The sequence below is a fragment of the Danio aesculapii genome, chromosome 2 (genome assembly GCF_903798145.1).
Source record: "Danio aesculapii chromosome 2, fDanAes4.1, whole genome shotgun sequence".
NCBI lineage: Eukaryota > Metazoa > Chordata > Actinopteri > Cypriniformes > Danionidae > Danio > Danio aesculapii.
Window position 1 is genome coordinate 11647046 of NC_079436.1, and position 16418 is coordinate 11663463.

General features: G+C 34.1%; 1 protein-coding gene across 1 annotated transcript; it reads left to right on the forward strand.

Annotated features, from left to right (window-relative positions):
* Window positions 1-1604: 1604 nt before the first annotated feature.
* On the forward strand, window positions 1605-15659 carry bpnt2 (3'(2'), 5'-bisphosphate nucleotidase 2). The gene is made up of 5 exons (XM_056472846.1): window positions 1605-2290; window positions 7329-7488; window positions 7681-7776; window positions 9227-9388; window positions 11671-15659. Exons 1-5 carry the CDS (start codon window positions 1952-1954, stop codon window positions 11937-11939), a joined length of 1026 nt encoding a protein of 341 aa, XP_056328821.1. The 5' UTR covers window positions 1605-1951; the 3' UTR covers window positions 11940-15659.
* The last annotated feature ends 759 nt before the right edge of the window (window positions 15660-16418 follow it).

The following is a 16418-nucleotide window of genomic DNA, read 5'->3' on the forward strand; positions in this document are numbered from 1 at the left end:
ACAGATTTTAGGTAATGTATTCTGACTACATTTTGATTACTCTAATATTACTTTTGAACTGATCAAAGGTTTGCTTATGTTTTACTATATTTCTATCAAAGAGAAAGAGAGCACCATTATTTGTTTTGAAAAACATAAGTGTATTAAACATTATGTTACATCAGGGTTTCCTAAATTTGGGGTTTGTGAAGAAACATAATATAATTAATTGAGCCATAACATTGTACAATTAAAATATATAATATAACGCTATAAAAGATTACATTTCCTAATTTACTTCAAATGAGCTTTATTGGCAGGACTTGTCAAGTATTGCTGAAGCATTGCACATTACATAACCAATAAATGAAATGATAAAATGATTAAATAGTGCATGCATAAATACAATCAGAAATTTGATACATACACAGATAAGAAAAAAGACTAATGTGATTCTAAAAAGGATAATGAAAGAAAAATGTGTACTATTATTATTATTAATAATAATTAAAATAAACTACAATAGGAGTTTGCATGTTAGGTATATTGGGTATATAGGTATATAGGCATAGAGGTAAATTGGGTAAGCTAAATTGTCCGTGATGGGTTGCAGCTGGATATGCATCCGCTGTGTAAAACATGTGCTGGATAAGTTGACAGTTCATTCCGCTGTGGCGACCCCAGATCAAGCGGAAAAGGAAATGAATGATTAAATGAATAAAGTACAATACTCTCTCTTTCTCTCTCCCTTCAGCAAAGTTACTACAAGTTTTACACATTTTTTTTTTTTTTTTGCATTTGATTTCATCTAATTGCTTAAGTGTTTTTTTCTATAAGGCTTACCAAAGGTTTTCTTATTGTCTAAGCAGTATTTTAATAACACCTAAAGTTTTTTTTATAACCCTTGTGTACTGTTCAAATCAATTTCCCTTTCGTTATGTTCGTTGCTGTTTTTGCCCCATTGACTTCTATTATAATGACATTTTTGACTGCAAAGCCATGACACCATGTAATTATACATGCAAGTGTATAAATACACTTACTGTGTTTACTATGTTCGGAGAGCTGAGCTATTTTTTATTTTCTCAAATATATCAAGGTAAGTGCACAAAGTTCTCTCTCTCTCTCTCTCTCTCTCTCTCTCTCTCTTTCTCTCTCGCTCACACACACACACACACACACACACACACACACACACACACACGATATACTCCATACAACCATATAATTTTTATCCAGAAACTAAGCCTTTTTTTCACTGCAATTACGATTAACAGTAAACATTTGTAAATTCAACAAAAATGAAGAATGCATGATTATATGGTGTCATGGCTTTTGTGACCAAAATTGTGATGATAATGGAAGTCAATGAGGTCAAAAAAGCCACAAACATGACAAAAGGGTAGTGAATTTGTTCAGTATATTGTTGAATTTCTGAAAAATTTCAAAGCATTTCCCCAAAATATGTCAAAAATAAGATTAGTCACCAAAAATCATTCCATTTGCCAAAACACAAAGTTGTGGCTAAAAATCACCCCACAGTGGATGAAAACAGATGTTTGTGTTGCTGGTAGAGGGCGCTCTCTCGTGCTGAATCCACCGTTTCTGTCTTCCTGACCTGGAAGAAAAACGCAGTGTCAGTCAGTTCGGCCCTGCTTGGCACAGCAGTGGACGTGGAATGCTGTCAATGTATCAGTCGCTTTCACAGTAATGGATCTGTCATCGTAACAAACCACACATTAATGCTTAGACAGCGAATTACACTGTAAACCAATGAGGGAAGCGTTCGCTCGACCTAATCTGGACTGCCCCGGCGAAGGAAACAAGTGACTTTTGATTAGCTTGTAAGCTATTTTTTTGTCGTTTATGTCATAGCTGCGTTCAAATTATGCGCAGCAAAGAGGAACACGACTGGTAAAGCTGCTGTCCTGTTCTTTCATTCCCTGGCTTTGCTCGCACGTCTGTTTTTGCGATGGCTCCTATGGGCATCCGGCTTTCGCCGCTCGGCATAGCCGTGTTCTGCTTACTCGGGGTCGGCGTGATCTATCACCTGTACGCGGGGGTTTTGTCCAGCAGACTCGCCTCTTTTCGCCAGAAGAGGACCGTGGATCTGAGAGAGCTGCTGGCGCTGTCCATAGACGCTGCGGTGCAGGGCGGACGGGAGGTGAAGAGGATCCGGGAGGACAACACACTGGAGGAGAAGTCAAAGGGAAAAACTAAAGAAGGGGCCAGCGAGAAACTTACGCTGGGGGATCTCAACTCCCACCGCAAGATGTACTACCTAATCAAGAATACCTTCCCTAATATACAGGTACTGCTGATCTGTGTGTGAGACGTGCTGTACAAAAACAGCTTTGTAAACTTAGAAAGTTCAGAAAATCTTAGTAAAATATGAATTCAGAGTACAAAAGCACTGTTATATGTAAGTTACGAGTAAAAAATAAGCTACTTAAAGGGGTAGTTTGTCCAAAAATTAGCATTTTCTCACTATTTAATCACCATCAAGTGGTTTCTGTCCTTAATGAGTTTTCCTTCTGTTGAACACAAAAAAAGATATTTCGAAGAAAGCTAAAAACATGTAACCATTGACTTCATTAGAAGGACAAACTAATATTATATAACTACAGCTTTCTTCATTCATTTAATTTCTTTCAGCATAGTCCTTTTGCTTTCTTCATAATATTTTCAACAGAAGAACACAATGAGTAGATGATGACAGAAAAAAACAATAAATGATTTTCCAAAATTCACTAAAATTAGTAGTGTACTATTATTACATGGCTTTCTGAAATACTTTGTTCTGATTGGTCAGTCGCAACATTTCAGGTATGCTATATTGGGGTAATTTACATCCATTTACAAAAGTACTATTTTATGTAAGTTACGAGAAAAAATAAGTTGCTTAAGGGGATAGTTTGCCCAAAAAAGAGAATTTTCTCACTAATTACTCACCATCAAGTGGTTTCAGTCCTTAATGAGTTTTGTTTCTGTTGAACACAAAAAAAGATATTTCGAAGAATGCTAAAAACCTGTAACCATTGACTTCCTTAGAAGGAAAAAATAATGTTGTGGAAGTCAATGGTTACATGGCTGTCTGGAATACTTTATTCTGATTGGTCCGTCGCAACATTTCAAGGAATGTTATATTAGGGATCATTTACATCTAGGAGGTTGTTATTACAGAATAAACCTGATAGGCTTATCATGAGCCTGACACAAAGCGGAAGGTTGCTGTATCAGACTGAAGAACTTTATTCTTTGAAAATAATGTACTGTATCCCGCTTATTACATGACTATTTGCCACAAAACATAAAAAATAGAAACATAAGCATTGTTTTGAGCATTCATTCATTCATTCATTTTCTTTTTGGCTTAGTCCCTTTATTAATCTGGGGTCGCCACAGCGGAATGAACCACCAACTTATCCAGCATATGTTTTACGCAGCGATTGCCCTTCCAGCTGCAACCATATATCCATACACACTTATTCACACACATACACTATGGACAATTTAGCTTACCCAATTCACCTATACCACATGTCTTTGGGCTTGTCGGGGAAACATGAGCACCCGGAGGAAACCCATACAAACACGGGAGAACATGCAAACTCCACACAGAAATGCCAGCTGACCCAGCTGTAGCTCGCATCAGCGACCTTCTTGCTGTGCGGCGATTGTGGTACCCACTGCGCCACTGTGCTGCTCTTTGTTCTGAGCAGTAATAGTTTATTAATTCTTTAATTAAATGCAAAGCGGACAGGTACAAAATCAGTCTGTGATGGTCAAGGTAATTCGAAGTTCCCAGATGAGCCTGTGTTATATAGTGGTTATCTGAGGATAACAGCTTAAGATGTCGCAACTGACCAATCAGAATTGAGTATTCTTGACAGCCATGCAGTGGAGTGGAGGAACTATGACGTCAGCTTGTATGCACAAACTCGGAAACGAGTTAGTATTTAAGCAGTTTTGGTTCCCTCGTCCTAAAGTTAATGGGTTTTTTGAATGGGATTTCGGTTAAATTGCTTAAGTAAGGTCAGTGGCTACCACAAACTCAAGATACTTTCACGTTTTATTCTATGACATAAAACACATCAGTGACATTTCATTCTTTATTTTTTTTTTTTAATCGGTTACGCTTCTTTAAAAAGACGGTTGCTATCTAGTTACTAAATAGGACTACAGGCGATTAGATGTCATCGAGCTGAACTGGTCTGGAATGCAGCTCGCTTGCGTTGGGCATTTGGATTTGTCTGTTATTTAAGTATATTCATAAATAATATTTTGTAGTTTGTAGTATTTTTCAAATTGGGAATTCATATTATGGGTAGATAATGCCTTCACTTGTAGAGACCATCAAGACAGATTCATTTGTTGATCATTTATTTAAATAAAATGATTTTATGAAGATACTGCTTACCAGTGCAGCCTGTCTCTTTCCTGTCTCTGTCTGCTTCCAGTAATGCAAATGTGTGAATAAATTTGTAAAAATACATAAATATTACCTGTCATTTTAACCTTATTTATTTTTTCATCTTTTTTTTTTATCTGAACACTATTTACACTCCTCCTTAAAACTCACTGTATGCACGCGAGCGATACACTTATTTAAATATGTCTTATGATAATGCTATGTAGGCACATTTAAAAAACATACCGTTTTGAAACTTTTACAACAACCGTAAAGCAATACAAATGTAAATGTATAGGTCTATATACATATGTATTTTTTGCATATTTGTATTTGTTCATAATATATAGTGTGGATTATTTTATAATAAACCAGGAGAGTAAATCTTTGTCATGGACCATATTTCTGAAAATAAGCTTAAAAAGTTGACGTTAGCATGGTGGTACTGAAATAACAGACATGTGCCATGCCATGTTAGCTTTTCAGCTCTTGCATTTGCATTTACGATCCAAAAGTGATAAAAGTTGTATTTTCGTGTGAGGATTATCCGGTTGGACAAAACGTGTTAGTGTAATGAACAGTGTTTGAACACAGGGCTTATTATTTGCAATCTTCGAAAAGCCTATGGGAATAGCCCATAGGGATTTTATAGAAGGAACCAGTTTTATGCTAGCAGCCGATTGGCCTACAAGGTGACATCATAGTTCCTCCACTCTATAATCCCAAATAACATCCACTAAATAAAGCATTGATTGTTTGGTGCCATCTAGTGTCTGAATAATGAGCAAGTTAGTGTATACTCCATCAGCTGTTTTCATTTGTCAGCTGTGCATTCAAATAAGGAATTTATAAGCTATTATGGCTCAGAACTATGTTTTGTGTATAATTTTTATGTTTTGTGGCAAGTAGCTGTGTAATAAGCAGGATGAAGTACATGTGAAAGAAGCCGGTAGCTTTAGCTGGCGAGTGATGCTAGCAGGCTAAAGCTAGAAGCGGATGCTCGAGAGACGAAACGTTTCGAGTAGATTTATTTGTATAAAGGTATAAAGGGTTCATTCACCCTCAGTAGGAAAGACAAATAGTAGCTAATGGGGATGAATTGTATGATAAAAATGGAAATTGTGAATCTGCGTGACGAAGCTCCAAACACGCACCCATAAACAACAACAATGACGTCACTCTGTTCCAGATGATTGTTTTCACAGAATAAAGTCCCTGCTGGGCTTTATTTTTGATAAAGAGAGAATTATTGAGAATGATGATCATTGTTGATAATTGAAATAAAATATAGCTTGGCTTGCCCTTTAGCAGGCATCTTATCAGAATACTAAAATATACACACTCTATCAGCCAGTTTTACTTAACAGAATCACTTAACATAATCAACTTTTTAACAGTAGTACAATCAACGCAACAGCTGTCCTGGTCACTCAGTCCAGTCCACCTCAGAGGTCCCAGTGACTTAATGACCTGGCCTGAAGATCCTCAAAACAGAGATATCTTGGCATACAGACAGAGCAAATACACACCTCATTCTGGTTTTACTCTAAAGAGGGATGACAAGGTAGAGAAAATCTACCTTGTTAATAAACAAAGAATTGTCTAAAGTGACATTTTTTTGAAAAAAAAAAAAAAAAGTTATTTTATTTACTAGCTAATAAGCTTTTCGTTACATATAAATGAAATTTCTGAACCTAATCAGAGGAGCCTAATAGAAAATGCTCATTTACAAGAAAAGAGGTCTGGTGGATTTAGAGGGTTTTGCATCTGAACTCTTCAAATGTAAATTGTGATTAATAAACTGACTACAACAGAGACAGATTTCACTAAATCCCCTGAGGTGCTAGAAGACATAGATTCATGCTGATGTTTCTTTTTAAAACTGTAAAATCCCAGCACAGTCACTGTTTTAGTTTGTTTATATTAAAGAGTCTTCTTTAGTTTGTATTATTCTTTTTTTTTTTTTTTTAATTTATTTGTTTTTTGAATAGCAATTTATTTATGGCAGAAATTATATTATTTTGTAAAAATGTGCAGCATTTAAGAAAAAATTGAAAGGGCTCTTCAGCTTAAATTTGGTTCAAATAATTTTGTTAAAAAATAAAGACTAAACCGTAAATCGTGAGATTAGTATCCTGTATCGAACCGTGAGTCTGGGGAATCATTACATGCCTAATATATATTTAAAATCCTTTAATTTTCATTTTTAAAGATATATATGTACTGCTGTGCATCCTTGTGCATGTATTAAACAATGTGCACCACATATGTGGATAACACTAGCATGCTCTCTAAATAACAAATAAAAACCCTGCGTCATTGACTTTAGACCAGCTTTAAGATTCAATCCAGTTCATGTTTGCTATATATCGCTTTTACAATGTAGATCGTCAAAGCAGCTTAACATAGTAGTTCTAGGAAATTGAAACTGTCAGTCCAATTTTCAGAGTTGAAGTTCAATTCAGTGTGGTTTAATTTTCACTGCTGAAAGTCCAAACACTAAAGAGAAAATCCATCGTTGCACAGGTCTGCAAGCCAGTGGTGAGGAACAAAACTTCACCACTCAATGGTCAGCGGCGCAGTCTATTTTAGTTACCTCAAAATAGCAAGGCGCCAACATTGTGCCTTAACACTCCGCCTTTTTAGACAAGCATGCTCATGATCACACAAAGTGCATTTGCATTACATGGGTCAACTCTTCGCTTTCTGTCTTTTATTTATTAGTCTTTTATGCTTTGCTTTTTTCTTTATTTGGGAAATTGACTTTATCTTCATTTTCCTTGTGGAAATCATATGAATAATTTGTTATGAGTAAACGAACAAAAATCAATGAATAATTGTGGCGCAAAACATGAAAATGAAACCTGAAACCTTACGATGTGTAGTACTGTTTAACTTTGTGATTGTTCTTCAAAATGTGTTTTATTCACCTCCACAGGTAAACTCAGAAGAGCATGCGAATGCTGAAGGTGAGGCCACAGTGTGGACAAGAATCATCCCGGAAGATATTCTGGCCAAAGTCTCAGGCGGGAAGGAGATTCCTGCAGAAAAGATCACAGTCTGGATTGATCCACTGGACGCCACTCAGGAATACACAGGTGTGTGGCAAGTCTTTAGTCCTGTTGTAAATCAGCTGCAGGGAGGGTCAAGAGGAGATGTAGAAGATTGAATCACCTCATTATTTGCCTATTGTCTGTGTGGGACTGTTGTTGTCCTAGGAGGAATGTTTTTTGTTTCTGTAGTGCACAAGTGCTGTACCAGGATGTAAATCCTGTTTGTGCTTTCAACAGAAAATCTCCGGAAGTACATCACAACCATGGTGTGTGTGGCTGTGGACGGGGAACCTGTTATAGGTGTGATCCATAAACCCTTCACTGGGTACACAGGTGTGTCTATTTGAGCTCCACAGACAATTTTAAAAGCAAACTAACCGATCCTTATTCCAAGAGCTATTCTGGGAATTGTATGAAGTTCAGAAGAATGAAACATTTGTAGGTTTCACTTTTTGTGCGTTAATGATAATATTAAAAATGTGATTCTTGTTAAGATTGTTTCATTTGGGAACAATAACATTATCTAACCATGTAAAACACTTCTACAGCATTTATTGATGGTGGTTAATGATATTCTTAGCATTAGCTGGTGCATTTTAAAAAGCACAATGTGATCATTTTTGTTAAGCAACATTAACAAATGTTTAGCAATTCTTTTAAAATATATTGCTTATTTAGTGAAGCTATTAAAAATTCATTCACTCATCCTCCGCTAGTTAAAAACCTGTTTTACTTTCTTTCAAGAAGATGTTCAGAAGAATGGCATTGGCTATGTTTCCATCCACATATTATGTGCATTTTGTATGTATATCAATTTTAAAAATGCCTATAAGGATAATGCCTATTGAATAAACTTTTTAATTCAATAAGAAAAGATGCGCATAAAAAACGATGTAAACGCTTTTACTGATCAAATTCCAGTATGCGCATTAAAAACTGCATTTCGTTGCCTTGTACTTGTACATGTGTAATGACAATAAAGTTGAATCTAATCTAAATCTAAAAAAAGATCATGTGATGATAAAAATGTGTGTAAATGGACAAACCAGCAGGCTGAGCCCATTGTGAAACATCTAAAATGTTGTTTTGGTCATTCTAAAACGCCAGTATTAGTGTTATTATGTTATTAATTACCTCCAGAATCGTCTGTGCTCCGTGTCTCATGCTTTCAAACGCCACCACATGTTCATTGCCTGTGGGCATCATCTTCTCTTCAAAAAAATGCTTTCCTTTCGAGTTTTTGCCTTGTTTCTTGTCAGAATGTCTAAAATTCTTAAATCAAGAAGCATTTTGTAGACAAGATGACTGCCGTCTTGTTTTAAGAAGCAATATGTGAGTTTTCAGTGAGTTTTTCCTTAAAACAAGTAAAATAATCTGTCAATGGGGTGGGCAAATAAGTCTTTTTTTTTCATAAGATTATTTTGCTCATCCCATTGGCAGATTATTTAGCTTGTTTTAAGGAAAAAAACTCTATTATTTATTAAAAATATATCATATGTTTTGCCTGTTTTTAAAATGCTTTTTGATTTAAGAATTTTAGATGTTTGCACTAAAAACTACACAAAATCTTTTATAAAACAACACATATTTTAAATCAGTTTCACCACACTCTTACAAAAAGATTTAAATGAATGGGAAAAATGCTAGCACTGCTATAAAATAGAGGGTAACCGATTCACTTTATTCATATTCATGAAGGCTGTAATGATCAGTAAACATCCACTGATCTTTTGTTTGTTATGGATTCATGCTTTGATGCTCAAACCTCTGCTCTCATCCTCAGTTTGGGGTTTTGTTGGAGAGGGATCCAATGTGGCTCCTCGTGATTCCTACAACACAAACTCTCCGAAGGTGATCGTCTCTCGCTCTCATGCGGGCAAGGTGAAGAGCTTCGTTCAGACGGCGTTCGGCAACAATACAGAAATCATACCAGCAGGGGGCGCAGGTACTGCATTCTGAAGATCTGTTAGAAATACATGCTTCATTTGTATAATATGTACATTACTATTTATTAATGAAGGGTCAGTAAGATTTTATTCATCAAAAGTGACATTTAAGACCCTATAATGGTTCCAAATTTGGTAAACATTTAAATTAAGTGCTGTTCTTTTTAACATTTCTACTCATCAAAGAATATTAAATGTGTGTCAGTTTTACAAAAATATTAAACACTTTTTTTAGACAGTTGACAATAAAATGACAATTTCCTTAGCAATTAATGAGCATATTAGAATGATTTCTGAAGGATCATGTGACACTGAAACCTGGAGCAGTAAGGCTGAAAATGTACCTTTGAATCACAGGATTAAATAATTTTTAAGGTGTATTAATAAAATATTCTATTTTTGTAAACGGTTATTTTATATTGGGTAATATTTCACAATATTACAGGGGATCCACAGAGTCTTAATATTACATTTCAAAAACACAATTTTAGGCCTTAAAGTCTTAAATTCACTGAAATATTGTCTGGTAAGTCTTAAATCATTTTAAACAGGTCTTAATTTTTCTTTGTTTGTGTAAAGCTACCCACTCAATCCAAAATACACCCAATCACCAACAACACATCTCAATAAAACTTTTAGCAAAACTACTCATAACTATTATCACAATTGTAGTCTCTAGTAAAAACATTTAGATTTTAAAGAGTTATCTTGAACTAAAATGTATGTATACAACTAAGATCTGTTTGTTTTGACACATTATTTAAAATATGTGACTAAAAAATGACCAATTCGATTTTTTTTTCTGCTGGGCCGTTAAAAAATCCTTAGCGTCTAGCCCTATACAAGTCTGAAATTTCATTCTTTATGGTCTTAAATAGGTCTTAAAAAGTCTTAAATTTGACTCGGTGAAATATGCAGAAACCCTGCATTACTGTTTTAACTGCTTGTTAAGTCGTGACATATAGATGACGTATGAAATACTGTTTCCAGGTTTAAGTCGCTACTCATTTGAATTAAGAAAATATTTGTTTATGACCACTTTTTAGTCATATGACACATTAAAATGAATTTTATATCAAAGCATAGTGTACACAACAGTCTGTGGACTTGCTGCATCACTGACACCAATTTTTTAACAATTTATGAATAATTAATCACTACTGGCCATCGGAAATTAGGCATAGGTATATAAATTTTGCGAACATGATTTTCAAAAGTATTACATCGCTTTGTAAACGTTTATTATTGCCATTTGATCAGTCTTCCTATACAGTTTGAAATAACGTTTGGATCCAGAAGCTGCTTCGTGTGAAGTCACACCTAACAAGCAGATGAAGAGATTTATTTGAAAAACATTCAGAAATGTAAACAAACTCAAAACATTTTTTTTGTTGTTGTTGTTGTTGATAAAAATTATTTATATTGAACATGTTAGATATGAAACATGCTAAACTTTTTATTTTGTTAGACAATAAACGAAACTCGTCACGCACATATACTTTTAGGTTCTATAAAAATATATGCATAATATTTAAATAAAATACTAATAAATAATAAAATTATACAATAGGAAAACCAAATATTGAAATTATAGCCTCAGGTTTGAAGGATTTAATGTGAAATGTAAATAATAATTGCCAAAAGTTCAAACTCAAAACTTTTAAACTGTATAATATAATATAATATAATATAATATAATATAATATAATATAATATAATATAATATAATATAATATAATATAATATAATATTTCTTTAAAATATAATTGTTAAAAATATAATTGATTAAATACTACAGTTATACTACAGTCATACCATGGTTTCCACTACATTCATTCTTCCATGGCGGGGCGCCACAGCAAAATTGATAGAGCTTGAGAGGGACTGCAAATAGGAATGCCCAAAAATTCCCAAAGATAAGATTCATATTCAAATATTTAAAAAGACTTGAGGCTGTTATTGCTGCCAAAGGCGCATCAACAAAGTATTAAGCAAAGGCTGTGAATACTTGTGTACATGTGATTTTTTTCAGGTTTTTTATTTGCAATAAATTTGCAACAATTTAAAAAAATCTTTTTCCACATTGTCATTATGGGGTATTGTGTGTAGAATTTTGAGGAAATAAATGAATTTAATCCATTTTGGAATAAGGCTGTAACAAAAAAATGTGCTATGAATACTTTTCGGATGCACTGTATATATTTGATCTGTGTTTGCTATGAAATGGTCATTGAAGCTTATATGGCATTACACTCTAAATTGTCTTTGTTTCTCCCTCCAGGATATAAGGCACTGGCTCTTCTAAACCCCACTGATGAAGAACAAGAGACGGCTGATATCTACATCCACGTCACATACATCAAAAAGTGGGATATCTGCGCGGGCGACGCGATCCTGAAGTCTCTCGGTGGTCAGATGACGACTCTGAAAGGAGAGCAGATTGATTACTCTGGTTTAGAAGGGAACAAGGGAGGTCTCTTGGCCAGCATGAAAGCCGATCACAAGGCATTGGTGAAAAGACTTCCACTCTGGGAAGACAACAAACAATAATAACTCACTTCTTCTGTTCATAACACTCCCATTTTCTTCCGTACAACATATTTGTTTAGAAATATGAAGATACGAGAAACAGATTGCAAGAGGAGATGACTGATCCAACATCGCTGACTCTGGAATATGTAATAATATCCCAAACAAGTTTGAGGTGTGCTCTATAGAAAGGATGTGTGCCTTTGGTTTGTACAGGTGATTAGTAATGCATTGTGCTACACATTTATAGGGATAGTACACCCAAATCTAAATTTGATGTTAATTTACTCACCCTAAAGCCATCCAAGATGTAGCGGACTTCTTTTTTTTTCAGTAGAATATTAAAAGATGATTTTTAGATGAATCTATGGTCCTTGGTGATTCTCAAAATGCAGAGAATTAAACACTTTGAGAGTTAAAAACTAAATTAATTTTCATGGCTAGTGATGATACACTGAGGTCTTATGCAAAACGATCAGTTAACAGTAATCAACCTTGAAATTCAAGTGAATTCACGACAGTAAGGAGTGCGAACTTCCTGTCACACAATGATGTATATCAAACTTTTTTGACGCTTTACAATACGATTCCATTAATGATAATTCATGTGTTTATTAACATGAACTAACAATGAACAATACTCTTATCACTGTGCAAAATTTACTAATAATCCCAAAGTTGTGCTTGTTAACACTAGTTAATGCACTGTGAGTTAAAAACGAACACAGATGGACTTTGTTTCAAACTTTGTTAACAAAGTTAAATAAATACTGAAGATGTTCTCTGTTATTTCACGTAAGTACATACATTAGCTAGTGTAACCTAATTGTAATGTGTTACCAAGTTATTTATATAGGTTGCAGCATTCAGAATAAGCACAAGTACCATTTTGATGAACAGTACAGCACATGTGCCCTCCCTCTCTGTTGTAAACAGTGCCATTATGTGACTAAGGTCAGAAATGTTGGAAATAATGGTTCATATTTTGCATAGACTGTTTGATTCATTTTTAAAGACCTCAGTGGGTAACCGTTTAGAATAATGGTCCGTCAGTAAATGTATTTATTGTTTTATGTATTGTTTAACATTTATTGATGCATTAAAAATATTTGCTGGAATAGTTAGTGGTTTATTCTGCTGTGGCAACCTCTGAAATAGAGACTAAGCCGAAGGAAAATGAACAAAATAATGATGTATTATTAACATCTAAAGTTGGTCTTGTTAACATTAGCTAATGCTAATGTTAACATTTTTAAATTAAACAACATGACCTAAAGTTAACAAAGATAATTAAATTCCAATTAAAAATGTATTATTAATAGTTTATGTTTACATTCATATGTAAATACATTCAAACATAAAGCATTCATTTTCTTTAGCCTGTATATGTTTTTTTTAACTCTCAAAGTGCCGGTAGCCATTAACTTTTATTTTATGAATTATCAAAGACCTAAAAACTACTGAGACTACTAAAGACACCTACATCTTAGCCTTTAAGTGAGCAAATTCTCGGTTTAGTTCACCCAAAAATAATTAATAATCTCCTGAGACCTTTGATCATCTTAAAAATTTGAATTAAGATATTTTAGATGAAATCCTGGAGCTCTCTCATTCTCTATAGACAGCAATGGTCACAAGACTTTCAAAGTCCAGGATAGTAATCCAAACATTTTTCAAAACATTTCATGTGACTTCAGTAGTTCATTGTAATTATGTGAAGCTCCAAAAACACGTTTGTGCAACAAAATACTGTAAAAACATCTTTGTACTCCATGTCGCATCATGGTGTGCATTTACTATGGGCACTACGACGCTTGTGTTTCAATACATTGTACTGGCCTTAATAAACACACACCCTGACCTGTCATAGAATAGAAGACAAAAGCAAATAAAGTCATTTCTAGAGTTTTTTGGTGTACAAAAATGTTCTTGAAGCTTTGTATGATTACAGTTGAACCGCATGAAAGGTTTTGACAATGTTTTTAGTTCCCCAAAAAGAAATAATTATCTCCTGAGACCTTCGATCATCTTCAAATGTGAATTAAGATATTTTAGATGAAATCCAGGAGCTCTCTCATCCTCCATAGACACCAATGGTAACAAGACTTTCAAAGTCTAAGAAAAAAGAGCCCAAACATTTTTCGAAACATTTTATGTGACCAGTAGTTCACTGTAGTTTTACAAAGCTCAAAGAACACATTTGTGCACCAAAATACTGTAAAAGCACCTTTGTATTCCACGTCGCATCATTTACACCTTTGTATTCCACGTCGCATCATTTACAATATACTGCCCTTAATAAACACTCTCCCTGACCTGTCATGGAATAGAAGACAGAAGCAAATAAAGTCATTTCTAGAGTTTTTTTGGTGCACAAAAATGATTTTGGAGTTTCGTATAATTACAGTTTAACCACTGACACACATGGAATGTTTTGTCAATGTTTATAGTTTCCCAAAAAATAATTAGTAATCTCCTGAGCCCTTCGATCATCTTCAAAATACTAAGTAAGATATTTTAGATGAAATCCCAGAACTTTCTCATCCTCCATAGACAGCAATGGTCACAAGACATTCAATGTCCAAGAAAAGGAGCCCAAACATTTCATGCGACTTCAGTAGTTCACTGTAATTATGTAAAGCTCCAAGAACACATTTGTGCATCAAAATACTGTAAAAACAACGTTGTATTCCACCTCGCATCAATTTCTAGAGTTTTTTTTTTGATGCACAAAAATGTTCTTGGAGCTTCATATGATTACAGTTGAACCACTGAAGCCGCATGGAATGTTTTGACAATGTTTTAGTTCCTTTTATGGACATTTCAGCACCGTAGCTGTATATGGGGAATGAGTGAGCTCTCGGATTTGATCTAAAATCTCCTAATTTATGTTTTAAACCATCAAGCGATTAGAACAACTAGACTACTTATAAACAGAATTGTCATTTTTGGGTGAACTAACACTTTAATTGCAAATTTTCAGTTTTGGATGAACTGTCTCTAAAAGCGTCTGGGGTCAAATCAAATCACATTTATTTTATTTAATAAAAACTCTACAAGATGTACCAGTAGCTGTATGTCATGTCATGTGATTTTATTTTTATTTACCTATATTGTTTTGAGAATGCTTCCAAAATGACTGGTAAAACCAGGTTTAAATGGTTATGGGTGAAGATTTAACTGTGAATCCAGAAACTTGACTACTTTTCATATAATTCAAAGCATTGTCCCCTCCCTCTGTGGCGTGTATTTGGTTTTGTGTCGGATCTCAGTTCGTATGGTTTATACATTGTTTCCTGAATTGCTATGTGAATTAGACTGCAAAGGTTTAAGCAGTGAGTGTAAATAAAAATAAATACAGTATAAGATTAAGGTCTTATTTTGTTTTTAAGGGAAGGTTAATTGGATTGAGTGGAGTAGGTGCTCAAAAGATGCCCTGGGTGATTTATACAGATGTTAAATTGTTCACTGTGATTGCAGGTTTAAAAAAATGTATTTTTCTATGAGTATTCATACCCTTGCTATTATTGTTGAGATTCCACAGATAGCCATGGTACTGTTTGTCCCTCTGATTTAAAAAAGTGTGCATGAATAAAATAATGTAGAGGAATTATTTTATTTTATTATTTGTATTTCTTTTTGCTGCATGTGCACTTTTCTTCTCAGAAATTTGAGGCATTTTATTTGGCATCACACTGATCGACATCTTCATTCTGCCTTTAATAAATAAATGGCAATGGATCCAATAGAGAAAGTGTGGTTCATTTTGAAGCACAAAATGTGACAACAAAAACCCAGCTTTACTATTGCAACTTTTTTTTAGATGTTTCAAGAACCAAAATTGGAATGTGTTTATTTTGAAAAAAAAAAAGATAAAAAATCATGAGGAACACATTAAATAATGTTGTATTGTTGTATTGTCTGCAATGACATACAAGTCAAAGTAAACTTAGAAATCACTACTTTCTTTTTTTTTATTTCATTTTTTGCGTTTTTCTTAATGTGCCAACTTTTTCTGATTTGGGGTTAAGGTTAAAAGTGAACAGACAATCATAATCACAATCATCTACAATCATTAATCAAAGTGTTTTTCTTTCCAGTGCAATGTTTTTCACGTTATTTAAGTTTAACTTAAAAAAAAATATGTACTCATTTTTAAAGTTATATTTTCTTCTTTTTTTTTTTGTAACATTAACATTGTCATAAATGATGGCCAAAGAAAAGAGATCTGTTTTTCTACCACAAGATGGCATGATTTCTTTCATATTTTATAGGCAAAGCAGTAAAGCAAGTGAGCCTATTTATAAAGGTTGCCAAATTTGGACTACTTTTAGCTGCCTGCCTAGGTTTGTTTTTTATTCCCTAAATTATACTCATTCACTTTCCTTCGGATCAGTCTTTGTTTCATCAGGGGTTATCATATTGTCATAGTGGAATAAACCACAAATTACTCTGGTTAGTGCACTCTGGGTGCCATATTGCATCAATTACCTACATTTA

What these genes read in the sequence shown, in the direction of transcription:
- bpnt2 (XM_056472846.1), top strand. Translation starts at nt 1,952, where the DNA reads ATGGCTCCTATGGGCATCCGGCTTTCGCCGCTCGGCATAGCCGTGTTC. An exon ending in CGCCACTCAGGAATACACAG is followed by an intron (nt 7,489 to 7,680) that starts GTGTGTGGCAAG and finishes TGCTTTCAACAG; the next exon opens with AAAATCTCCGGAAGTACATC. An exon ending in ACCCTTCACTGGGTACACAG is followed by an intron (nt 7,777 to 9,226) that starts GTGTGTCTATTT and finishes TCTCATCCTCAG; the next exon opens with TTTGGGGTTTTGTTGGAGAG.